The sequence below is a fragment of the Gekko japonicus genome, unplaced genomic scaffold (genome assembly GCF_001447785.1).
Source record: "Gekko japonicus isolate JY-2015 unplaced genomic scaffold, Gekko_japonicus_V1.1 scaffold4789, whole genome shotgun sequence".
NCBI classification, from domain to species: Eukaryota; Metazoa; Chordata; class Lepidosauria; order Squamata; family Gekkonidae; genus Gekko; species Gekko japonicus.
The window spans coordinates 25898-53472 of NW_015164350.1; the positions used below are offsets into that span (position 1 = coordinate 25898).

General features: G+C 46.8%; 1 protein-coding gene across 2 annotated transcripts in view; it reads right to left on the reverse strand.

The window, feature by feature from the left end:
* The window catches only part of DNAJB12 (DnaJ heat shock protein family (Hsp40) member B12), a 38358-nt gene that overhangs the window by 10150 nt on the left and 633 nt on the right, over positions 1 to 27575 (reverse strand). The window contains exons 2-7 of one of the 2 annotated variants that reach the window (XM_015408879.1): positions 22323 to 22497; positions 18861 to 19006; positions 12473 to 12658; positions 9315 to 9434; positions 8323 to 8402; positions 5394 to 5503 (exon numbers count right to left, since the gene is read on the reverse strand). In XM_015408879.1, the coding sequence (XP_015264365.1) occupies positions 5394 to 5503; positions 8323 to 8402; positions 9315 to 9434; positions 12473 to 12658; positions 18861 to 19006; positions 22323 to 22497 (817 nt within the window). The remainder of the gene's footprint in view (positions 1 to 5393; positions 5504 to 8322; positions 8403 to 9314; positions 9435 to 12472; positions 12659 to 18860; positions 19007 to 22322; positions 22498 to 27575) is intronic. The other variant, XM_015408880.1, reaches the window with a different exon arrangement.

Here is a 27575-nt window from a genome sequence, read left to right on the forward strand (position 1 = left end):
CCCCCTGACATCACTGGAAGTGTGTCAGACGGCAACACCCACCACTCAGGCTCCACTGGACTGTTTTGGATTGCTAGCTATTGGGGGGAGGGGGCAACGTGCAGATCTGCCCTCGCAGAGGAGGGAGAGCTTGTGCCTGAATAAAACTTGGTCTTAAAGGTGCCACTGGACTGTTTTGGGCCGGGGGGGGGAGATCTGCAACTTACCTGGCTGCTTCTTGCTCTGACTCAGGGCTACTGGGGGCAGGGGGTGGGGCTTGTTGCATGTGCCCACCCCCTGGGCTCTTTACTGCTGGAGTTCTGCTCCTGTGCGCTCCTGCAGGAAATGACCCCTGCTGACAGGCAACATATTTCTGTTGGGGGGCCCTGCTGGAGACTAACTGGGCCTGGTGCCGTGATAAACACGAGCCTGCCACTCAGGAAAAGATGTGGTGGGCCTAGTTCTGCATCCGAAGGCCTGCCGATCTCTCTGTCTCCACACACACCCCACCCGCCATCCATAATCTAGTTAGCAGTCAGGAGCCTTCAGTTCCACTGACAAACTTTCAGTAATTGCAGCTGATTCCAGGGTTGGGTTTTTTTTGCAGGGATACTACAAGGTTCTTGAAGGTACAGAAAGCCTCTACAAATGCAGTGGCAAAAATCAGTGCTGCCCTTACCTGTAACTGTTATTTGTTGAGTTGTCTCTTGGCAGGCACACACGGGCATTAAAGAAGCGCATCACTTTTCGTCAGTCCATTCTGGCACATTTCTGCTCCCCCAACTGTTCCCTAAACAGTACAAATCGTCTCTCCCAGCCCAGAAAAGCTGCCTTACAAGGGTTAATACAAGCAAGTTTGCATTTGCCTGACATGCAGTTAGGTCCAGGAAGAACCGATGAGTCTGAACAGAAGCAGCAGGCCAGAGAGACTTTGTACAGCACTTTCAACACGTCTTATCAATCTCACTCCAAGAAGGCAAAAAATCATTGCCAAGACTGGGGTGGCAGTGGGGATGGCTGTCTCAATTACCTGGTCAGGAAAGCATTAGAGAGGCACATACAGATGACACGGAGCGTGGAAAGAATCCACCACCTGAATACATTTGCTCTTATTCACTGTACTAACGCCGCAGTGCTACAACTATGTTTCCAGGGCAGGTTTAAAGCCCTAAACAGTTTGGGTCCAGAGTGCTTAAAGATCACTTGCTCCCATACTAGCCTGTCATTTAAGATCTCCCTCTGAGGCCCCTCCCTGCAAAGAAGAGAGGGGGCCTTCTCTGTAGTGGCACCCACACTGTCAAACCTCCTCTCCAAAGATCTGCCTGACCCCTCCCCGACTGAGCAACAGATGCTGGACTAACACATTTTAATCGAGCCACTGGTCTCTCTGTTGCACATCAGTTTGTTATGTTTATTGGCTGCAAGATCTTGTTTTAACCCACTGAGTTGTTAGTTAACAAGTATTTTTATTTGAAGTTAGATCTGATCTTTTTTCTTGGTAAGATGTTTTATTTCACCATTTTCGCTGGTCTCGGAAGCTGTGGCTGAGAGTCTGGAGAGAAATCCTTTAAACCAAACAAATGCGCCAGCAGCTCTCCCCTCCCTTTTCTTGCTCAAGTCCAGAACAGAAGACTTCAGCTGTTTCTCTCTGCCTGCCCCAAGTGAACAGGAAAAGCCTTACGTTACACCTACCTCATCTTGCAAAATGCCCTTTCCAAAGAGCAGAGATGTCACCAGTTGCCCAAAACCTACTGAAGATCAAGCAGAGATACTGCTGGATGAGTGGCCTGAGAGGGCAAGCTGGCACAGAGAACAACAGAAGCACATGCGAAGAGTGATACCTCTAAGGTCTATCTGCAAGCTTCACAATTCAGCATTTCAGAAATTCTGCACTTTGGGAACACGCCGCTGCCAAATCAGAAGGTCTGATCCTGAAATACGAATATCTCAACACATCCCCTAAAGTGAACCTCTATTGAAGGGAATCCGTGCAGCTGAAAATGTGGCATTTAAAATACAACCCATGGAATGTCAAAAAAACACAGAATACAATTCAATTCATAAGCTGAAGTCAAAGAGTTTTCCCCTGCCCTGATTTAGGGCCCTCACGAAGCATCAACAGGCATTGGCTTGAAGTGGAATGGATGCTCTCCCTCTGCATATCTAGCCAATTTGCAAACGTCCCTCTTTCCAACCCACGTAGAACACTCCTGACCGGATAAGAAGACTGATTGTTTGGAGGGGCTGCAGCTCAGAGGCAGAGGCACACACTCTGAACGCAGATGGTTTGGGGCTGAATCCCCAGCTAGCGGACTTCAGTCAGCCTTCCCTGAAGAGCTGCAGCCCAGCAGTACCACTCCTGAGGGACCAACGCCCTGTCTCCATACAAGGCAGCTCCCACGTGTTCTGTAAGCGCCTTGCAACGTTTTACCAAACATATGCTAAGGCCTAGTCGCCCTCTCCCTGCCACACGGCTGGAACGTCTGCCTGTGTTGCAAAACAAAACAGCAGAGAGATTCGTTTGCCCTCCTCCAGCCAGGGAAAGATCATCAAAGAAATACAGCAGGTCCCCGGCAGTGTTCCCTCTAAGCTGAGTTAGTGTGAGCTAGCTCACAGTCTTTTAGCCTCTGGCTCACAGATTTTTTTGTCTTCGCTCGGGAAGGAGGGCTCCAGAGCAAACTAATTTATGCAGCAGCCAAATTGCTCACTCAGAACCTTAATGCCAGTAGCTCACAAAGTAGAATTTTTGCTCACAAGACTCCACAGCTTAGAGGGAGCATTGGTCCCCGGCACGCCGTGAAATGGGCGAGGGTGGGAAGCATCCGAGGGGACTCTGCAGCATCTCTCAGGTTTTACAGATAAGCTCTGCAGCCTTCAAGAATGTGGCACAACCTTCACAAAGATATGTGGCATCCCACGTGACATAAACTTCTTGGCTGGCAACCAGTGTTCCCTCTAAGCTGAGTTAGTGTGAGCTAGCTCACAGTTTTTTAGCCTCTGGCTCACACATTTTTGTCTCAGCTCAGGAAGGATGGCTCCAGAGCAAAGTAATTTATGCAGTAGCCAAATCTCTCGCTCACAACTTTAACGCCAGTAGCTCAGAAAGTAGAATTTTTGCTCACAGGACTCCACAGCTTTGAGGGAGCATTGCTGGCAACTGCCACTCTGAAAACCACTGAAGACACAAAGGCTGATCAGCATTTCAGGCGTTGCTTTCCCCTCTCTCTTTCTACTGTCCCACACAGAAGGTGGTGGAGGAGGAAGGCGCCATCAAGTTGCAGCTGACTTACGGTGACCCCTGGTGGGGTTTTCAAGGCAAGAGACGCTCGGGGGTGGTTTGCCACTAGCTGCCTCCGCGTCATGACCCTATTCCTTGGAGGTCTCCCATCCAAATACTAGCCCGGGCTGACCCTGCTTAACTCCTGAGATCTGACGAGATTGGGCTAACCTGAGCTATCCAGGTCCGGGTACACAGACAGTACTATGGGACAAACCTAGAACAAAAGAGGCACTAGGGGGGAAAACCTAGAACAAAAGACAGATTGAAGAAGCACTCCTCTGAGTCATGTGCTCTGGTCCTGTATCCTTGTCCCTTACGTTTTCTTGTTCCCCAAGAAGTGCAGGTGGCAGGAAGGGAAGCCTGGGCTGACAGCTGGGGAAGGGGGGGTGGGAGACGGCACCCGTCATGGGCTCCGATCCAGCCCGCATGTTGCCACTTGCCAACCCCTAATGCAAAACAAGCACACACAGAGAGGCCCATTCAAAAACAATGCCCTTGGAGCATATCTATTGCTTTTCCGGATATTGTCAGCTTTGCTCATTAATCAGCTGATAGAACTGGTCACTGCACAACAAGAATTTGTTATCTCAGCAATACGACAGCAACCGGCAACCGGTCACATGGCAGAGAAGAAGCCAAACACTGCAGGGGCCCCAGCATTAATTTTTCTCTCAGCATTGAACGACAGCGGAGTCATGAGTCTCAGCTGAGTGCTACTGGGGGGGAAGAGGGAAGCGGAGCTCCCTTCACACCCCTGCTCGGGCGGGAAAGGCCGTTCTGTGCTTCATTCGCTGAACTGTGATCCTAGAACTCTGTCAGCATCATCTCACCGCTAACTTTGCCACCAAACTGTGCCATTTTGTCCTCACCCATAACTGCTTCAGATTTGGTGACAACCTGTTTTTCCAGATCAATGGTACACTGACCACCTGGAACTAACATCATCTCAAGGCATATAAAACAAATCAGCCAGTATCAAAATGCCTCTGTATAAATCTACAGTGCAGCCTCATTTGGAATACTGTGTACAGTTCTAGTCACTGTACCTCAAAAAAGTGATTATAGCAAAGGAAAAGGTGCAGAAAAGGGCCACTGAAATGACTAAAGGGATGGAATGCCTTCCCTATGGAGAAAGGTCAAAGAGGCCAGGGCTCTTCAGCTTGGACAAACAACGGCTGAGGGGTGACATGATAGAGGTTTACAGCAGTATGCATGGGATAGAGAAGGTAGAGAGAGAAGTATTTTTCTCTTTCTTACATTATAAGAACTCGTGGGTGCTCAACAAAATTAATGAGCAGTAGGCATAGAACAGATAAAAGGAAGAACTTCTTCACCCAAAGAATGATTCACATGTGGAACCCACTGCCACAGGAAGCGGTGGCGGCGACAAGCACAGACAACTTCAAGAGGGGACTGGATAAAAATATGGAGCAGAGGTCCATCAGTGGCTATTAGCCACAAGGTACAGATGGAACACTATGACTGGGGCAAGTGATGCTCTGTATTCTTGATGCCTGGGGGGGCCACAGTGGGAGGGTTTCTGGAGTTCCAGCCCTGCGGGTGGACCTCCTGATGGCAACCGGTTTTTGGCCACTATGTGATGCAGAGTGTTGGACTGGATGGGCCACTGGCCTGATCCAACATGGCTTCTCTGCATGTTCTTAAAAAGAAATGCACAAACAATTCCAAACAGGAAATGAAAAGTGATGAAGTATCAGTCAGTGGGTTTCGAAGAGAGTAACTCTGCCTAGGATTGTACCATAAAGCATGTGATGTGATAAGGGATTGACATTTTGCTTTGCAAAACAGCATTCTTATCTAGAATGACTAGTGCAGCCAGACTTCCAAGTTCACAGGAGGCATGTGCCGAAATCGCCTGATCTGAACGTTTTCACCCAAGGATCCTGAGGCTGCACCATCTCTGCTACACAAACGCCTGAACCTTTCCCTTAGCTCGTATCTCAGCAGGCACCAGGTGGTGCCAGGAGGCAAGCGCGAGGAACATACGGAAAGGAAGAAAAACACCACATGGCAAACACCAGAAACTGGCAAAGACCCTCTTTCCTCCCAATCCCCTCCCAGATATCCCAAAAGGCCCAGGCTGAGTGTGCTGAAGAATGTCACCGGAACTCACGGTCTGTGGCTCAGGCTGTACGGTGGACTGGAGACCATCATCTGGCTGAGCGCGGAAACGATGATAAGGATGAGGATAGGCATCAGCTGGACAAACAGCCCGAGGCCACCCTGGGGAGGAAGGGGGGGGACACACACACGATGTCAGTGGATTCACAAAACGGCTCTTCAACTCTCGCACCTCCCAGCTTTCTCCCCAATGGGGACCCAAAGTGGCCTACATTCTTTCCTTCTCTTCCATTTTATCCTCACAACAACCCGGTGAGGTAGGTTAGGATGAAAATGTGACTGGCTCACAGTCACCCAGCAAGCTTCCATGGCAGAGTGGGGATTCGAACCTGGGACTCCCAGATCCTAGTCCAACACTTTAACCAGTACGCCACACAGTGGGAATCTATCCTCACTGAACTCTGGCACGTTCTCCTCCCACACTCTCATTTTCAGCACCTGCAACTTTTCCCAGAGGACTACTACAATAGCCCAGGCTGGCGACCATGTTCATTTTTTTAATATTGTATGCACACACAATATAAAAGCCACTGTATATAAATGCCACCATATTTTGCATGTATGGTATCCACAGGAAATTATGCATGCACGTACTTTAAAAAAAGCATTCTTGTGTATGTGCACAGAATCATAAAGATGAACAATAGCCCCAACGGGAAAACGCGGGATGCGGGATGGGGCCAAGCTGCTAAACTGAGTAGCGCTGGCAACGTGGTCGGAGGTCCGCATCACCAAGTAAAGCATTCTAAGTCAGATCTATGGGCTTGCCTTTTGGGCTGGCAGGGTGCGAACATTCTATCATTATACGGACATCTGTGCTGCCCCTACCCCCACAGACTACTGATTCATTTACTCCGACAGGCAGCGGCTCTCCAGGGCCTCAAGCAGAGAAAGGCCTTTCCCAAATCTTTCTACCTGAGACCTTTTGAGAAATCAGGGAAATGCTCTACACGAGCCACGGACCCTCCATCATTTGCAGAGCGTTTGAGAGCCAGCATGATATAGTGGTTAAGAGTAGGGGGCATGCAATTCAAAAATACTTATCTTTATTAATTCCATATCCTTTTAATGACATTATCAGAACATCTCAGGAAGGACATTATTATTTTCAACAAATATCAGGAGTGTTATTATTGTGCCAGAAAGCCAGGGAAATCTATTTTAATAAATATTGGAATGATACTCCCAGTCAGTGAAAATAGTAAGCATGACCTTCCTGAACTTACCTAAGGAACTTCAAATGATAATTCTGGAAGTGCCTGTCCCCTGCCCCTGAAGCAGGAGAAGCAGGGAGGAAGGGAGGAGGAAGTACAACCCCCAGCTAGTCTGCAGTACACGGCACCTTTAGACTTTGAAGGGCGATTCTTTTCTGCAGGTCAAGACGAGGGATGGGCACAAACAGGGAAAATGGCAGTTCGTGAAGGTCTCATGAACCAGGACAAACCTCCCCTGCTTCACAAACCAGTTCAGGTTTGTGAGGTTCGTGATGTGCCGCGTCTTGCAAAAGTCATTTAAAGGGAATACATTTTGCAAGCCCCACCGCTGCAGTGGCACAACTTACAAGTCAACTCAGAAGGCATTTAAATGCCTTCTGAGTTCACTGATGTGTTGCACTGGCAGGGCTTTAAAGGGTTCCTGTTGCCTTGGGCGCCAGCATGTCTGGCCCACGAACTGCTCCCACGAACCGCACAAACCTCTGTGAAAACTGAACCGGTTCATGGGCAGCTCGTGGGAGAAGTGATTGCACGAACCGAGGTTCGCGAACCATGAACCAGGTCCGGTTTGTGATGAACCATGTCCAGCCCTCACCAAGACCTGGCCTCGGATTACGACTGCTCCTTCCCTAGCTGCTCCAGCTGCCTCCTCCTGAGTCTGACATTATGGAAGTAGAAATGTCCAAATTGGGAACCACTGGAGGAACCAGCACCTGAAATGTTGGGTATTTTACTGGGTTGCCAATATTCAAATTGCACACCCCTAATTATGAGTGTCAGACTAGGATCTGAGGTTAGGCTGAGAACTAGAGACAGGCCTGCTTCCTGGATGAATGCAGGCCTGTTTCTAGTTTTCAGCCTAACCGACTTTACATGATTGTTTCTGTTACGATAAAGTGCACGAGGGGAGAGTAATATTAATCACGGTAATAACATTTATACGGAGAGAAAACATCTCTCTTTGAACAGCTAAGAGCAACACGGCACCCTAGGTCAGTCTGCTACTTTGGAGTGAAGAAGTGATCAAGGTTGGTAAGCAGATCAAGAAGCCTAAAATGCCTGACAGCCCCTCATTATGCTCCAAGGGCTGAAGCCCACATTCTTTCAGATTTCAAATTCTGCGTTCAACAAACTCGGTTGCCAGAGTGAGCTTGAAAACACCTAGTTTGCTAGAAAGATACCAAAAAGGCCAAAGGATTTCTGAAAGCACTCGAAAAGGCACTGGCCAAATTAGGGGTACTGCTTAAAGACTCCAGAGGCCTTGCTGAGTCACAGAGGATGATGCTGGCCCTAGAAGCATCACCCTTTGTGGATGAACAGCTAATGAGTGATGACGCAGAAGCAGGAAGAGCCTCTCCTCATCAAGCACTGGGGAGCCACGTGTACAACTGGGGGAGGGGGAGAAAATGGACCTGGAATTCCAAGCGTCCTTTCCACATCAAAACTGCAACCATTTTTGGAATACGTATTTGATAGATGTGGTAATATTAGCACTTCTGCATACACAAGGCAATTGCTTGCTCATTCTCTCTTCATTCCCCAAAATCTTAGACAATGTGTGTGTGAGAAAGGGGAGACAGCACCCCCTTGAGGTTGCAAAGTGGGGAAGAAACAGGATACAGGAGCATGATGGCACACTGTTTTACTGAGACACTTCTGCGTACCTTAAAACATTATAACCCTCTCCTCCTCATGACTGCAACTTACATCGCCCTGGTGTTCTCGTCTGTCTTGCCTCTGGTGATAGGTATATCGCATCCTGCCATTGCTATATACATGAACGTTACCTGTGGGTGAAAGAGACCCATGAAGACCAGTTGGAAACATCCTATCAGCTAACTAAAGGAGGATACAGGACAGGACACAGGAGCCGCAACACAATGTAAAACATTCCATGCCTGGAATACCATTCCCTCAGGTGACGGACTGCAGGGACAGCCGAGAGGAGAAGAGGGAGAGGCCCGTAATGAATCCATAGCGACAGAAGTAACAGACAGGACTGGTCACAAAAGGCTGCGATGGGAAAACCAGGTTAATTAAACTCCTTGACTTGACATCAGGTTGGATCTTGTGGATCCCCTGTGCTAGAAGTGGCCCTTTTCTCCCCAGCAGGAGGCTCTGTTGTCAGGATCCTGCTCGCTGACTACCTCTCAGAACCTGAACACAATGCATGAAACGTAAGTTCCACGGAGATCAGCAAAGCGTCATGTTAGGTACTGTGTTTAGCACCAGAGGATTTCATCTATGGACAAGGAACCAGTTGACACCTTGGGCTGCCTGTTACTGTTCGGAAAGAAGATCGAAATTCTCGGTTAAACTTCCTCAGCTATACTGTAAAAACATGCAGTTGCTAAAGTGTCTAAACTCTAGCTACGGATGCAGTTCAGACCATGACAGGAATATGTAATTAATCCTGCTTTCAATTTCAAGACCATGATACTGCAGAAGTACGGGGCTACCAGAGAAGTAAAGGGTGCATGCAGATTTTTTTAATCGAAGAGAGCTGCCAACAGTTCCAACTGAAAGCCGTTTGCTCAGGTGGCGATGGCACTCCAAAAGGGATCTTGGATGTTCCCTAATCCCAGTTAATCTCAGCCCTCTCTCTGCTTGCTCCCACCATGCAAATTTCCATGCAAGCTGCCCCCGACGGCTGCCACGAGGCCCCCCCCGCTCCCTCAGCCAAGGGGTTCTCGTCTCACGTGGCTCTCCCCGGCGTTCCCTCCAGGCAGACTCCACCACTCTCGGAGGCTTCCCGTTGCGGGCAGGGGTGCTGCACTCCCAGGATCTTCTTCCTCTGGGCTCTCTATTAAGAGTAGGGCCTGCCAGGGAGACTCAGGTAAGTACGACCCCCCCTCCTGTCCCCCCCCCAAGCCCCGGTCTTCTCTCCCCAAGAGGGCCCTGAAGGCTCAACTCTGCCCCTAGTGCCTTCCCTCCCTCTTGGGCCCCTCTGTCTGCCGCAGCCGCTTTGGGAGACTGTCAGAAGCCAGCAGAGGACCAGCCAGACCTCAGGAAAGGGAAGGTGAGAGTGAAGGACCTTCTAGATGGGTGCCCTTGATCCTGACCACCTCTCGGACTCCCCTTGGCTGGCCACCCGTGACTCCCATCATGTACCCCTCTCTGCCGGGGTCTCCCACAGCCAAGCTCTAAAACATGCTGGGCTACAGAGTTAGCCAATCCGCCCAGTATCACAAGCCATGGAACTAACCGTGGGGCAAGCCAGGTTAAAGGCTGCGACGGCTCACTAATGGGTCAGAGAGCCAAAAGTGCTGGGAGCTGGAGATCAGGGAAGCCATGCATCAGGCTGGTTTCTGGCTTTGCTTGCCTGCAGAGAATTTTTAGCCCCATCCAGTGGACAGCCTGAGCCCTGATGAGAACTTGAGGCTCTTGTCCTTCCAGGGTCTCCCTGCTTCCGGTTGTGTCTAATGCTTAGGATGCACAGGAGATGCGGAGACTAAAGAGCGCACGTGTGCCTGCTGATGTTTCAAAATTGAACATGCACATGGCACTCGTTCGGTACTGGCCTTGGCTTGTTTGTGGATTTAGGCACCAGTTCTGAAGAAACACCAAAAGCCATTCCTGTCTGGCCAAGCTACATGGAGTGTGTTTTCTCAGAGATGAGATGATGCTGACAGCCCTAACATCACATTAGCACACTAACTCCAGTGCACATTCATACAATTCTTGGGATGTTGTATGGGCTTTTGTTTTTTTAATTGCCCTTCCATTTTCCACTCAGCTGCAGACTGCATTAGTAACATAGTGTCTTTTACGCCTTGGGGATTTGTGAATCCGCATTCTGGATTTGTCTGTTACTGATTTCTCTCTCACAGCCGCAGGGCTTTCCCAGTGGAATAAGCTCCAGTTTTATAGCAAGTATCTCCAAAGCAAATAAAGGTTTTGTCAAGGCCTGGCATCTTCTGCCTTTAGGACGGACAATAAAATGCAACAGGGTGCTCTCTCCCACTGGTAAAAGACAAGAGCATTGAGATGTTAATAAGCAGCCACTGTCCAGACAGAAGAAAGCGCCTCTGACAATGTTGTTTTCTGAATTAGAGCAGTCCCTGGGCTGCAAAGCCTCATTTTTGCGTTTCTGGCATGCAAAATGCTGAATTCAAAAGTGGGACACTGCAGAGTTCTGATTCAGCAGCAAAATTAACTCATCACTGACTTTAACCTGGGAAAACCACACACCTCACTGTGGCCAGGCTACTAGAGAGTGGTCTTCATAGTGGCCTATGGCCACAAAGGATCATATTGTAGTTTCTGCTGCTGAACTGGAACTGCATAAGCCAAATTCACATCGATGCAGGGTCTAAATCTTGGTATAAGACATTACAGAATTGAGGGTAGCAGGTCACAGGAAGTGAAAGGCTATACTACATCCATGAAGCTTTGAATATGCAGGAATGGTCAAACCTCCCCCCTCCCCCCGCCTGAAGGAGTAAAACCCGGGAACAATTTTTACCGGCTCACCTGCTGGCTGCATGAACTAGGCCCGGAAGTTGCACTTTGAGGCCCACCGAGCCACTTCCTAAGACCTGCCACCTTTGCAAAGCTGAAACTTAACTAAAAGAAGCAGACTTTTTAGTTTTTATTCCTGGCAGATTCTCTGAACCAATTTAGGTGACCAAAGAAGCTGAGATGTGCAGAGAAAGGACCATGGATTGGACCAATGTTCCCTCTAAGCTGTGGAGTCTTGTGAGCAAAAATTCTACTTTCTGAGCTACTGGTGTTAAAGTTGTGAGCGAGAGATTTGGCTACTGCATAAATTAGTTTGCTCTGGAGCCCTCCTTCCTGAGCTAAGACAAAAATGTGTGAGCAGAAGGCTAAAAAACTGTGAGCTAGCTCACGCCAACTCAGCTTAGAGGGAACACTGGCTCCAGGTTTTATTCTCCCAGCCAGGTGCCTTCAGGCCTCAGTGACGCATCCACTGGAATTTGCCACACAGACCACAGAGCACTACGAACAGAGAGCAGGCACCCCACAGCAAACGGTCCTGAAGAGCCTACAAGGGACCCAAAGCAAAGGAGCCAAGCCACATGATGCAGGGGGCGGCAACCGCTTTCCAACCCCACACCTTCCAACCACATCAGATTTGACCTTCCTGGCCCTGACTACAATGGTCAGTCATCATCAGAAGGGAAAACACTGGGGAACTCCACACCTCCCTCTGCTGTGAGCTCTAGCAGGCAAGAAGGGAAGCCAGCGGCATCTCCGCTCAGCTTGCCCGATGCTCCACTGGCAGGCGGGAACAGCTCCTCCCTCTCCTGTTGGCTGTGCTATCGGGGAAGAAACGCTTCCTCTGAGCAGCCTGCTGGCCCTCTGGGGATTCCTTTCCATTCAAGAGCTTCCTTTCCAGCTGGAGGGTGCAGATGTGCAACTGTGGCCCATCTGAAGGATGGAGCTACTTTAAGTCATGCACTTCTGGTCACCTTTAAGGATGTACAGGTTGACTGGGTAGGAACCATCTCCATTTTTGGAAGGCTAAACAGGAAGGGGAAATGCTACCTCCTCGAAACTGGCTCCCCCACGACCCTCCAAAAAGACTAACTTGGCTATAAAGCCGCCTAGGGACTACCACCAGGTCTTCCCATCTCTGATGACGCTATTTGATGACAAGTCTGGTGGGCTGCTTGTCTAGCAGGTGGAGTCCTGAATCTCTATTAGCTTTGCAAGCCTAGGACCTTTCGATCAGGATGGGACAAACAGGGTAATCTCCACTTATCTACAGTGCACGAAGGTTCTGGCATGAGAATGAGGAGAAGGGCTGGTTGAGCACCACCCTCCCCGTCCCCCAGCATGTGCGCCCCCCTCCCCCATCCACCACTTCCAAATGGATTTAAAACAATTGGCTTACTAGAAGGAAAACCACCACCAAAGAACATATTGAAGAGGTCCTCGGGGGAAATGTCGGCCTCGAACCCTCGGTGGAAGTCCGGAGGGCCGTGTCCATGCCGTGTGGGGCTGACTTTGGCATCTCCGAACTGGTCGTACTGCTTCCTCTTCTCCGGATTGCTCAATACTGCGTAAGCGTTACCAATGGCTGAAAGGGTAGCAAGAAGAAAAGAGTCAGTTTTTTCCCTGCCCTACAGTCAACAGTTAAATCAGGGATACAGTAGCCAAGAGATGAAGCTGTTGAGTTCCCAGTTCAAACATTGCCTCATTAACTGGGTTAATTCATTTATTATTGTATGACATTGTGTGTGGAATAGCCAGGAGATCCTAAGATTGTCTGGCAGCCAGAAGTTCTAGCTCTTTAGTGTTATGAACCACTAGGTGGCGAGCTAGACTTGTTTTTTTAAGGTAAGAGACATTTCAGAGGTGGCTTGCCATTGCCTGCCTCTGCGTCATGACCCTAGATCAGCAAACAACTCTTCCCACTTCAGCCCACCCACCCCTCCATCTGCAGAATAGGGATGTTCACCCAGACTCAACTTACAAGGGGGCTATAAAGATTACCAACATAACATATGTGACATGTCTGGACAGAGCATAGGTAATTGCTATAAGAAGAGCAGATAATAGCAGCCACTCTTTCAGTTCTCGGGTAGTAAAGATTTATGACCTGATCCAGCTTCTTCAAAAGCCAAGTCCTCATTCTAGACGAAAGCATTTCAAAGATACATGCAAACTGAAAGGAAGACTTGGCCATCTGAAGCAACAATCCAGGCCTTTTGCCGAATTCATGTATCCTCTTTGTCACATGACAACAGCTTGGGGCACAATGATACAACCTTTAGAACCGATCGTCCATGCCTGGAGTGGACCAATTTAGACTGCCGGAGGGGGAGCAAATGTAATAATCTTCTCTCACATGAGGGGAAAAAAATCCCTGCCCACAGAAAACTATCATGATAAGGAGAAGCTCTCTTCCTAGTTTTGAATGAACAGGGAGGTTTTTTAATTTTGGCTTTATTAGAAGGGAGAACTCAGATGCCGGATTCCCCCTACCCACTCTCTAAAGTGGTCTGGTTTCAACAAGATAAAGCCAAATGGAGCTACGGATTCTTTATTTTGTTCCTTACCCCAAGATGAGTGAGAGTTCAAGCTGGGAAGCCAGAAAACTCCTCTGCCTCTTAAAATGTGAATTTGCCTTCAGTGAACTTGTACCAAAAGGAAGTTCCTCTTGGCTGGAGTGCTGGATTAAAAGCCGGGAGAGCTACATTCAGATCTCAGTTCAACCACAGAGCTCATTTCAGGCCTCCTCAGCTTGGACCAGTCACCCTCTTTCTATGATTTAAAGGACACAAATGGAGGCAGGGAGAATCATCTGTGCCTGCCTGAGGAAGGATAGAATAACTATATTATTAGTACGAGAATGAAGTTTGAATCAAGTGGCACCTTTAAGGCCAACAAAGTTTAATTCTGGGTAACAGCCACCATTATGCCCAGAATTAAACTTTGTTGGTCTTAAAGGTGCCACTGGAATCAAACTTTGTTCTGTTGCTTGAGGCCAACATGGCTACCCCACCTGAATCTACATTATTAGTAGTATTAGCATTAATATTACAGCAGAATAACATGTAGCTAAAGAAATAATAATAAAAGAATAATATATAGCTAAAGAGAATCACATCCATCCACTGAAATTATAATTACTTAAAAGGCCCTTTAAAACCCATTATGTTTAATTTCCTTCACATTCTGGGCTTTTACCGCGAACTTCCAATTTATTTCCCTCTTTCTTTCTTAACATGCATAGACACACACACACACGCACACACCCCCATAATTCACCATATTAATTATTCTGCTGATCTACCTGCACATTCAAAACCACGCAAACACCACATAAAACCTGAAAATTTCCCTGGAAAAAATCACTTTCACCAAATGACACAGGGAAATGCAACCAAAGCCAAGCTTAATGTATTCCAAAAGCTGTGACAGAACTCAGGTAATGAAATAGAAGTGTTTTGGGTCCCAAGGCAACCTTAAGCAACGCTGGGACTGGGCGTAAAAAATTCTGCACCCAGATTCAAGTTGCTGTCCTCAACTCATCTCTCAGTGACCAAAGTATATCTCTCCCCCCCCCCCCCGGTTTGGACAGAACTATTTCTCAATTCCGTTTGCTCCTTCTTCCAGGAAACCACTGTACTGGACTCCACGTCTTGCCCCACAGTTTACTGATGATTCAGTAGCAGGATAAGATGAAACATCATTGTCGACAATCCCACAGCTTCTTCTTGAAGCCCAACTAGAAGGGTGAATTCACAATGGCTTGCGCCCTCCCCTCACTTTCAGCAGAAGGGGGCGATTTCCACCACTTCTTCCTCCCACTGCAGATCCCCAACTTTGCCTCCACCGTGTGACGGTCCCCTGGCCTCCTGATCAGAGTCCCTGTGGGGGAGGGGGCTGGGGAAGTGGGGTATAAATATCTAAATACAATAATAAATAAATGTAAAATAAATTGGGGCTGGCTTGCTGTGATTAAAGCAATGCTGTACTTGGAATGTAAAGCATTATACTTAAGCATTCAGAATGTATAGAAATGCCATCAGCAGCAATGTCCCAAAGTTGTCAGGTTCACATCTTTCTCCCAAAGGTACATGCTTGTATAATAATACAATATTAACAGTTTAAATGCAACAGGAATGCTGAGCAGCAGCAAAATCTTGGACAACCAGAGACTGGAGATTAACCACCATGAATGGGTATCTGCTGGCTTCCCTGTCCAAGACCAGAATGGATCCATGTGCTGATCCAGCAAAGCAATTCTTATATTTTTACATGCCTAGACCAAGGAAGTTGAGGAGCATGATGCATTTCAAACGAGGCCCAAAGTCACACTGTCAGCTGTCACGAAGAGACAGAATGCTACAGCCACCAGTTGACATCAACGGCAGGATAATATTAACCAAGACATTTCCAAAGAGCAGCCAGGTCTCTTTCTGATCTCCAAAGGCAAAGAGAGCAATGCCAGTGGGCCTTAGTGGGCTAAAATGAGGAGTGTAAATGGAACCGGGTCAAAGATTACCTCCTGGAAGAGGATAAAGTGTAGCTGCCACATGCTCCCATTTGGACTTGAAGCTCTTTCTAGAGCCATCAGCAAATACAATCATTTAAGTCTACAGATGAAGAAACCTGCCTTTTGCCACTCTGAAAAGACAGAAGGACAAATGTGCTGCAAGGTCTTGTGGTAGATGGTGCTAGATGGTGAAATGTCCAGACAAAGGCAGATCTAATCTAGTTTTAGCACCTAGGAAGGAATGCAAAAGATCACCAGAACCTTCTTCTGTCAACTGCAGCAAGGCTTACAAAGAACCAGACTACCAATTACAGAGTTTTGCTAATTTTTTAAACAATCCAATGACCTAGAGGTCTTAGGCAGAACCAGTCTCACAAATACCACCTTCTACTTCCATCCGTAGATCGAACCACTCTAGCCAGTAGTATACAATGGAAACTAGAGTCCTTCGTGTTAGGGCTAATGGACAATTGGTTGGAAAGAAGTCATGGAACTTTATTTCTATATATGACTACGGCAGCAAGAATATTATACGCACAGAAACTGAAGTGTCCGACAATACCTACAATAGAAGAATGGTTGGAGAAGATGTTGAACCTTGCAACAATGGCTAAACTTACTGCGTTGGTTAGGGAAAAGACAATTTGTTTATTACAGATTGGAAAACCCTTATAGACTTTTTGCAGGAAAAAGACAATAATGACTTGATGATTTGTGGTTTTGATGATTAAGATATTAAGGTACAAAGAAGAGGGTTCTTTATTCTATATACAGAGCAAGGAAAAACTTTGTAATCAAACTTATATTTGTTGAAGAGAAAACTGTATCTTTTTTTCTTTTATTTTCTCAATAAAAAAATTAAAAAGAAGAAGAAGAAGCTACTCTAGCCAGAAATTAAGCCACAAACAAAGTTACGCCAGAATCAGTATCAGCTAGCAGGAAAGACACAGAGGCAAGGGAAGCGTCCAGAAACTATCACTAGTTGTATACAAAGGTCTCTCAGGGGGTGGGCCCAACACACAACCAAAGAAAATATGAGATAAAGTTTCAGTCGTTTGATAGGGAAACTGGGGCATCTGCTTGACTGGCTGATTATTCTACTTCCAGGAGAGTGACTTGATCCAAGAAGATCTTGGAAAATACATGTCTTTAGATTTTTCACATTTTATTGCCCAACCCTCTCCAGGGCAATCTCTGGAGACCTACCAGTGTTCTATAAGAATGGACAGCATCACCCATACAGAGTAACAGAGGGGTCCCACTGGCAGCTAGAACAAGGACATGAGGACTCACCGCTGATAAGGATCCTGCAAGGTCATTAATGGAGACATTAAACAGGAAGGGAGTCAACAGGCACTCCCCCAGACAGAGGGACGTCCTTTGCTCCTTGAGGCCACAAGGAACACAAGCAGTAGGATTACTGCACAGTCACTGTATTAAATACAAAGCTGTGTGATTGATGGAGGTTGCATAAAGTTTGGTCCCCAGATGCTCTCTACCTACAGAGTCAAACACTCCCCTCAACTCTCCTCTTACATCAAATGAAAACCAAGCACACAGAGACTTTTAAACATTGAAAAACAATCTGCTTTCTAGCACATAAGACATTCTCTCCTCTGGCGGTTTGCATCAGCCCTGATCACGGGGCGCTTGCTGCTTACTTCTCACAGCTTATTCCCCCTCAACTATGCTGAGTCTGCATGCTCGCTCGATTTGATGCCCTGCTGTCAGCGGTCCCGTCTGGGAGATTTGCAAACATTCCTCCTTATGGAAGACTCTGCCCATGCAGAGGAAGGAAACCTGAATCGGTAGCTCATATTTTACTCCACTGTGATTTTTATGGAAAAGGGCGGGGCTCCATAATCAGCCCCCTGTTGTTTAATCGTTACAGACGATCTGAAGAGAGGTTAGTTTTCTTTTTATTATCCGACTGGTGTTCCCAGATTATATACTCTGTGGCAAGGTATCTTTCAATTGCTATGATGATGAGGGAGCATAAGATTAAATCTCTTGCCGGGCGACCTTTTATTGCATTTTCAAATCTGAGGTAGCATTTCAATCTGTATTCTTTGCTGTATATTTTTAGGTATGCCAATGAAGGTACTGAAATGGAAAACAGAATCAAGCACAGCCTTTAAATCCATAAAGTGTACACAAAGCACACCCTCTGGGCAACCCAGCTACCACTCTGCCAAGCGGAGAAGAGCCAAGCCACGACTCAGAGTCGAGCGCCCTCCTCTGGCATCCAGCCGGCTTCTCTCCCCAAGAGGCCCTCAGTCTCCAGCCACAGAAACAAATCACAAGCATAAAGTTTTCATGCTCAAAAAGCTGACAGCTTCAAATAATGCTGAACACATTCTGAATAACTGAACCTTCACTCTCTGATCCTGATTGTCACATATCTAATTCTGAACTAGTTTGCAGAGTGCAAATTTTTTAAAAAATCCACGCAATGGGGCCACCAACAGATAGGGGAGATGTTCCTGCAAACCCTGAAGAAGGCTAAAGTTTACAGAAAAATCTGAAACCTTTAAAAAGTCCTCAAACGCTGGTAAAAAAACAAACACACAAATCAATGTCTGCACAAGTTTAGATGGTGTATCTTTTAAAAAATATCCTGACCAAGATCTCAGTGGTCCTTTAAGGGTTAAGTACTTGGCCATCCCAAGCAACATTCCCAAGGCTTTCATGTCTTAGTGTCAGTCAACCGGGGAGGGGGGGGGGGACTGCGAAAGGACAAAAACAGAAGATGTGAAAGAGGTACAGGAGGTAGAGCTGAACACCAGGGTAGACAAAAAAAAGTGGATGGGGGGAGATGGGAGAGCGAAAGAAGAAGCAGGGAAGGCAGCATGGGCTGCCAGGAGGGGGTTTAACATGAAAAGACCCAGTCAGCTATAGTTTTTATTTCCATGGCCCACAGACAGAGTCCAAGGCAATTAGAGCTCATCAAAGTTCAAAACGGTCATGTGAAGTGGAGTTCCTCTCTGCTGAGAACAGATCTATGCTGGATCAATTTTTATGCACAAGAACTTCATCTGAATCACTTAGGTGTTACAGTCTGACTGTTGTACACACAGCTAGAAGATGTATTATAAAAGGCACGTGCAAAACAAGCAAGCTTGTCTCTCTCCTGTTCCAGTTTAATGGAATGACGATCAACCTCCATTAACCTCAGCCAAGAATATGCTCACGCCCCATCAGATGTTCCCTGTCTCCCCTCAACATACCATTTTCACAGCACCAGGCAATGACTCACGGAACAGAAGCCACGCCTTACCTTTAAAGGCCTCCGTAGCACCTGGTGCATGATTCTTATCGGGGTGAAATTTCAATGCTAATTTCCGGTAAGCTTTTTTCAGGTCCTCATCGGAGGCGTTTCTGCTTACTCCCAGAATTTCATAATAGTCTTTACATTGCTTTACCCTAGAAATCAGAGAATTGATCAGACAGTGGTTGTTAATCTGAGACAGGTAAAGCATCTATTGTCCATTCCCCCCTCCCCCCACTGCTTAAAAGACAAGCTAGTCCACCCTCTGGTTTCACTGTGGCTGGAGTTGAAACAATGGTGTCGTGTCACTGGCCAGGACATCCATTCAAAGATGTGCAGTGGTGTCACTAGGCCAGTCACCCAGATGGACCACACTCACTCAAGGCAAGCAGCTTATCTCCTCCTCTCGGGCACCAAGTGGCCAACTGCATTCTGCCCTAGGAAGGGCACTCTCTCTCTCTTCTAGCCTTAGAAGTCCGGCTACCACCTGAAGTTTAGAAGAGAGTGAAGCAGGAACCTGTGGTGCACCACTGACCTGTACTGAAGATCTCAAAGACCCCCTCAAGTCATGCTTCTCAGATGGCATGGAACTCAGGTCTCCTTCTAAAGTTATTCTACTTTCTGAATCACAACCCGCCCCCACCATCTCCCTACTGGCAACCAGTTCTATAGCAGGCCAAGCACATAAATCCACACACAGACCTGGCCATGGGCAAATTTCCCACTTTGCGCACAGGGGGAGTCTGTGTGGCAGGACTCCAAGCCAACGCCAGCATTAGGGAAGGGCAAAACAGCCAGCGGGGGAAGGAGGAGAAGCCGCTGGGGCCAGCCAGAACATCTAATACGTCCATGCTTATGGCTGGCTTACGGCATCTTCGGCTGTGTGGGGTGTCTCTTGCTCTCCTGGCTGCAAGGATGCTCCGGGACTTCATGGCCTCCTGCTCTCAGGAGCTTCATAAACCCTGGGGGTGAGGGGAGCTGCACACAGTCTGTGAGCGAGAAGAGGCGGAAGCAGAGCTCCTGTACTGTACCAACAGAGCGGCGCGAGGGGGCAGAGAGGCAAGAGAGGAGACCGGGAGGAGGAGGAGCAGCAGCAGAAGATGAGGGGACAGGCAGACGTTTGCTAAATCAGCTTCGGAAAGGATGCAATCTCCCAAGCCATCTCCACTTTGGGGGGCCTGGGAAAACAACTGCTCCTGTCCACTGATTGGTTACTGTGGGCATCTGATGCGTATCTGCATGGAGGTTGCTCCTCCCCCTACCCTGAAGGATTTCCTGCACAAAAACATAACACTGCAAAGCTGGACCCCACAAACCTCAAGCACACGACTTGCTGGAAAAGAACCCAGGCACAGCAAAGCAGCGACACATTTCATGGGTACACAGCAGAACTGGATCCAAGGAACTGTGAGTGGCACTTCCGACCTAGAAAGGGGGAGGGGGTCCCCCCACCCCTCCCTTCGTATTACAGCCGACTGAAAAGCCACTCCTGAGACTCAGGAGTCCCTTGGGAGCAGTGAGGGAGGAGGAGGTGCAGGTGAGAGTCATCTATTCCTTTACGCTTGAGCAGCAGTGTCTTTCGGTTTGTGCAACCACACACACTTGAAATCCAAGCCTCAGCTTGGGAAACTGGTCCTTCCAAGAGCAGCCAGTTCCTGAATCAATCCAGGGAAATTGCTGCCCCCAAGTGGCCCAAGCCTGCACTGCACTAAAGAAAAGTCCATTTAGGAAATGGCTTAGCGCTTTTGCCACACTTTCAGACTATTGCAATTAGCTTCGGGAAAATCCAGGCCCTGCAAAGAAATACGGTGGCTGCATTTTGAGCAAAAAGGTACACGAGGCTACCTGATCTCACGTGAAGGAGTGATCTGATTCTTATTCTAACCAGATGGAAGAGTACTGAGGGTACCTTTAAAAATATATGGCTGTTCCATTAGAAGAAAGCAAAACTTAAGCCAGACAAAGCCTACAGGTACATGACGCAGATCTCTTCTTGAAGGCTGAGAAGTCTGGCTCTGAGCACAGCCAGAAGGAGAGGCTGTCTGGGAATCAGAGGTAAGCTGCTGCAAGTTATTTGCAGGAAGAACATGGTAATTGCATCCACATGCACCATAAATTAATACAACACGCCCAGTGCTCAGACACATGACCCCTAAAATAAAAGATAAAGCCCGTCCAGCTCATAATCATGGCATAGTCCTAAAGACCAGCTGCAAGTTTAGAGAATAAAGAGCCTCTGATGAATCAAGGCATGAAAGAAGTCCCAAAGGTGCCCCGAACGCCACCCAGAATGCACTGTCTCGCCTCTGGTTGAGCCTCCTGGGACGGATGGGACCTGGGTCCAAGCACAAGGGTGGCTGGCATGAGGCACGGCCTTTCCGCCAATAGTGCCCTCATTATGAAACAGGGCAGGTTTGCTGGCCAGGTACATTCTGACAGAATCTGCCCTTGCGGCTTGCAAATGATTGATAGCCTTCCTACATTTTGCTTGAGTGCCCTATGTTTGCGGCTCTCAGGAACCATGACATTATGCCCCTATTAAGCAACCACTTACCCCCCTATTTTCTGGGAACAGTTCTCTTCTTACTCAATAATTAAAAAATTACATTATGGTAAATATGTATCAATCCTTTCATCTCCTGGTTCCAAACAGAATATCTAGACATTTTCTGCTGCTCAGGATTCTATATCTATGAGCATCTAGAGTTGAAAGGAAAGAAAACTCTCTTCTCCGAGCAGTTCAACGAATCTGCTAGGCACTGTTTTTTTTCTGGAGGCCAGGCAACACTGTTTTGTTCTGGCAAACACTGCTTTGTTCAAAAACGCTATTTGGAAAAAATGTTTTCCCTCAGATGGTATGGGCAGTTTGTGCTGCTGCTGGTATGGTGCGTGTGTTTCACTTGCCTTGAGTTGTTCTTTTGAATTCACGTACTACCTTTTATGGGATGTGTTACTACTGGCCTTTTTTATATGACGTAAGCAGCCCTCTGTGCTCTCTTGGGGGTCATGGGGCATCAAGTCACAGCTGACTTGTGGCGACCCTGCGGGGTTTTCAGGGCAAGAGATGTTCAGAGGTGTTTTGCCATGGCCTGCCTTCGCAATACAACCCTGGCATTCCTTGGAGGTCTCCCATCCAAATCCTAGCCCAGGGCCGACCCTGCTTAGCTTCCGAGATCTGATGAGATCAGGCTAGCCTGGGCTATCCAGGGATCGGAAAGTTAGCATCAAATGCAAAAATAACAAAAGACAGACACACACACCCCCAGCGGTAGAATCGGCTGCTCTTAAATCTCACGAGGGTGAACAGGGAGATTTCTCAGGTAAGCATGCCGATATCCTTTGTGTTGCATTTATGACTACACTGTATTCCAAGCTTCCTTCCCACCTCCAATAAGGCCTGAAAACAGTTACCACAAGACCACCAGAGAGCCTGGCTTACTGACAGTCAAAGTTTAATCCAAAAGCGCTTACCTCTTAACCGCATCTACCTGATCTGGAGTGTAACCTTTAGTAGTGTCTCCACCTGCCTCTCCATTGGCAGAAGGAAATTCGCCACTCATTTTCCTGTGGTTGGGCTTTGTGGATTCCTTGGGCGGGGAGCGGCCATTGGAGGACTGCTCATTCCTAATGAGAGAGTCAAGCAGCACTGCAAGGAAGAAGAGACAGTGGTGAGTCAGTTCAGCATAGTTTCAGTATGTAGTTTCCCTCTTCCAAGTTTCCATTTCTGCAACTGTCCGCCATCAAACGTTTTCATATTCCTCCGGGTGGCAGAAATTTTTACTCTCCTGTGTCGAGATAGAAGCCATATGATATAAATCACTGACGAGAAATTACTCCAGGCCAATAAATTAATCCTCCCTTAACAGTCTTGAATTTGTCTGTGGGATCATTTTTGATTACAGACTGAGCAGCAAGATGAAAATTGGGGCAAAAGAAGAGTTCCTGGGGAATAAGAGACTGGGGATAAGGGAATAGACAAGCAATGCTACAGGCAGAGTTCGAGAGTCCCTGCAAGCACACAGAGACCCCAAGCAACAGAATAGGACTGCAACGCTCTGGGATCCCTCCTTATACTCGAGACCAGAAAGTAAACAGTGCTGCAAAATGTCCTCCCCTTCCTGAAATCACAACAATTGTAAAGATATTAAAGTCATACATTAAAAATAAAGTCTCATAATTTGTGAACTCTAGGCAATATTCAATAATAATAATAAGAACAACAACTCAGAATTAATGTTCTCAGATACCCACGATCATGCTAACTCTAACAAGGTTTTGTTGGTATCATCAGTTATGCAGACGAAACATCTCCTCGATGCGTGCCCGCTTTTGGTTGGGTATGCAAAGGATAAAACCAAAGCCAAAGCCCCTGACAACTATGGTGAACTGGAGCTCCATAGAACTTTTCAGCCTTACTGGCATTCAACAGAGAAAAATATCTAGCACGTGCGAAGAGTCAGTGCAGAGATACGTCTTGCTATATACTTGCCACAGACTACTAAAGCACCATGTGCAAAGGGAGCCCAGCATCTCCTTTGGGTGAAAGAAAACCCCCAACTAGTTTAGTTATCAGCAGAATCCTTTTTTGATGAAAAGCACACAGGATTGCAAATGCCATCAAAACTCACAGGGGCAGACAGGATAACTCAAACCACTAAGTCAACTGTTAATCCCATATCTGGAAAGAGCATGAACCTGAAGAGCAAAAGCACCACCAAATCCCAAATATTCACTTACAAAACTCCCAATTAAATGCAGACTTTAAAAAGCGACCCTTCCAAAAGTGTGGTCCTACCCTTCATAAGCCACTTGGGCCAGTCACAGGCCTAGTTAGCCCCACCTCCACTACCCGTACACAACAGGCAACATGTAATAGCTGAACATGGGTGGAATGGTAAAGCAGAACACCTGCCCCCCCCCACTCTCCCCAGCAAGCTTTGACCCACCCCCTTTTTTTACAGCACAGTAACACACTAGATGACATAAAGCAGGTGAATCATATGTGGTGTGACTTGGCTGGGGGGAAAAGCTCTCCCCAGCCCCCATTCCTCTCACTGCTTGCAAGACTAGAGATGGGAAGGCCTGGAAAAAACCCGCAAAAATTCGGGGGGGAAAACGTTTTTTTCCTGAAGACTTTTTTGTTTTTTTCCGAAAAATTGGAAAAATTGAAAGAAGAAAAGAAAAGATTAAAAATTGATTATGGAATGTTTTATTTTAACATGATGAATAAAATATTTTAAGACAAGGTGTTCAAATATTTTCCAAATCATTTCTAAAATATATATATATATGGTATCAGAGCGATCTAATTTCTGTGCACTGAGGACAAGCAAGTCCTAGGTTACAAACTGAACTCTCCAATGCAAGAACAAGATGCATTTCTTCCTTTAGGAGGTGCGATTGTCAGAAGAAAATAAAAAAGTGTCAGTTTTGTTTTTGCATGTGGTTGGGTATTTTGTTTGTAATAATTGTTTGGATACACAATATTTTTAATATGCTAGTTGTGATAATTTCATGCCGAGTAAAAATGTCCATAGTCATATTTTATGTTCCTAAAGTAACAGAATGACTTTCCATCTAGAAAAGACAAAAGAAATGCTAATGTAGCATTTTTTTCAATTTTTCCAAAAATTTCCGTTTCCCCCCGGAAAAACCCCAGAAAAAACCCGGGTTTTTTTCCGAGCTTCAAAATTTCCGGAAATTTTACATCTCTATGCAAGACATTGTTTTGATGCAGTATTTAGAACTACATCTTCACTGCATGGATACCACTGGACATGACAAAGAGATTTTGTTAAGACTTCATGGCAACAGGCACGGGACAGAATCCTTTATGCAAAGTCCAAAAGCAACTGCAGTTGTCAATAGCATAGCCTGGTACACTTTGGACTCTCGAGGAGCAACACACCTCAAAACAAGAAGACAACAATGGAGGAGGAGGAAGAGATTGGATTTATACTCAGAGTCTCAGAGCAGCTTACAATCTCCTTCCCTTCCTCTCCCCACAACAGACACCCTGTGAGGTAGGTGGGGCTGAGAGAGCTCTCAGATAACTGCTCGAGACAACAGCTCTGAGAGAACTGTGGCTGACCCAAGGTCACCCAGCAGCTGCATGTGGAAGAGTGGGGAATCAAACCTGATTCTCCGATTAGAGACCACACACTTAAACCACTATACCAAACTGGCTCTCAAGTTGTTAATCACACCCGTACAGAAAATCTATTGCTTAGGCTCTCAATCCAAGCAAGATCACTTGCTTCAAGACAAAGTGCCCATAACTCTCCAAGAAGCAGAGCTGGGAGGTACAGCATTTCTCTACAATATGGAAAACAAGATGTTCATGCTGTTTGGTTGACAGACTTTGAACATTTTATGACTGCAGCAGTACAATACACAGTCTATATGACACCATATTTACCAATGCTTCTCTACAATATGGAAAACAAGATGTTCATGCTGTTTGGTTGACAGACTTTGAACATTTTATGACTGCAGCAGTACAATACACAGTCTATATGACACCATATTTACCAATGCTTCAACTCAAAAGCGATGCATCTTTTACCCTGATTTACTTAGGTTCAGATGGGTAGCCCTGTTGATTTGAAGCAGCAGAACAAAGTTTGAGTCCAGTGGCACCTTTAAGACCAACAAAGTTTTATTGAAGGTATCTGTATCTGAGGAAGTGTGCCTTGCCTACGAAAGCTTATACCTTCAATAAAACTTTGTTGGTCTTAAAGGTGCCACTGAACCCAAACTCTGTTTTCCTGTTTTACCTAGAAAAGTAGGCTTGAACTCCACGTGTTCAACAGAGGGTCATGAGTTCCATTTTAAGAAACTGAAAGTGTTTGTATTGTGTTCAAATATAATTTCTAAAGAAAATTTCGCGTAAATGAAGGCCACAATGCAGCCACAAATTATGCACTTAAAAGCCCTGCTGACGTCACTGGGAAACAGTTCAGCATGTGAAAGACTATCCCACTGAAAAGCATGGGAGGGAAAAACTGGGCTCCTGAGAGCCACCATCACACCCACACACCCCGAATCCCTTCTGCTTTATCCCTTCCAGCTAGCACAAAGCTTCCCAGCTCCCAAGATGTTGCCCAAAAGCAGTCACATATGTGATGACATAAGGCCATAGGAGTCTGCTGTGTCATAGGGCTGACTGAGCCAGAGGGTAAGAACGACAGGTGATCCCCCCCTTTTGTCTACACAACTAAAACAGTTCAAAGCAAGAACTCGTTTCGTTGGTCAGCTTTAAAAAACCACTCAGATTCATTTACAAACATTCTCTGGCACCTGGACCAAATGGAAATAAACATAACTGGAAGAGCTCCTGAAGGCAAACATCCAGAATGCCCTGTAAATTGAAACAGATAAATGGGGGGGGGGAATTCCCCCAAATAGACTGGCTTTTCGATCCCACGTGCTCACCGTGGCGTAGCTACCTGCAATGATCTGAAGCGATTAGCACTGATTTATTGGCACAGTAAATCTTAAAAGGCTGCTTCAGAGGGCTGAAAAACATTGAACAGGGGTACCACTTACTGAAAGAAATCCTGAGGGAAGGTAACTGTGAGGAGACGTTGGGACACATTGAGGAATTTCAGACAGGCGATATATTCCGGTTCAGCCGGAAATCACCCGCGTAGGCAAAAAACGGTAGGACAAAGCGGGACAAAGCAGTGCAGTCTGAAATGGCAAACCGCTTCAGATCCAGCTCTTTACCAGTAGGGGAAAGCCATGTGTTAAATGGCAGCCCTATACCGGTTTACTCCACAATGGAACAAAAACGGCTTCAAACCAGCTTAAAAAGGGTAATGTGAAATTCCTCATTGTTAAGGAAGAACTTCCGTGTCTGCACTGTGATTGGGAAGAAAGATATTTGTAAGCAACTAGCCCAAAGTAGGTGTGCTCTGAAAAGTCAGTGGCAAAGTGCAAAGCGGAACACTGATGGCACAGGAAAAGGGAGGCTGAGACAGACCGCAAGGCAGCCTGAAGGGCCAAATAAAAAAAAACAACATTATTTATTGTAATAATATCCCCAACCATATTTAGTCAGATGAGCACATGAAGCTACCTTATACTGGGGGAGACCACTGGTCTATCAGGGTCAATACTGTACACTCTGACAGAATCTAAGGTAGAGAATGACTTCTGTAGTGAAATGACACGTACTACCGCTATGTGTGGCTTCTGTCTACCTTCAGATCCTTCATATCACTTACTACCTGATCCTTTCATGTGGAGATGCCACTGACGCTGTGACCTTCCACATGCAGAACAGATGCTCTATCACTGAGTCCCAGCCCTTCCTGAAGGTGTCTCCAGGAAGTCCACCAACAGGGCACAGAGACAACAGCCTCCATCACCCCAGTCCTTGTTTGTCCCTACTACCTGGTATTCTTTTGTAAACTGCCTCTTGTGTTGGAATTCACCACACTCTGAACACGGAAGTTCCATTTAGCTACCAAAATGAATGGTTGTTGATTTAGACGAGCTTATTATTTGTTATTTTAAAGAGGAAGCGAGGTGATCGAGGAAGTAGGAGCTTAAAACCTTGGCGCTGAAGACAGACATCGCCACAGGTTCAGCACGGAGGGTCTGTCAAGAAAGAATGGCGAGGCACGACATGGAGAAGCTGGGCTGTGTACGACCAGCAGCAGAAAGAGCCCACACTTACGGTCTTGGGAAAGAAATAAGGCTATTTATCCCTGGTAGGGA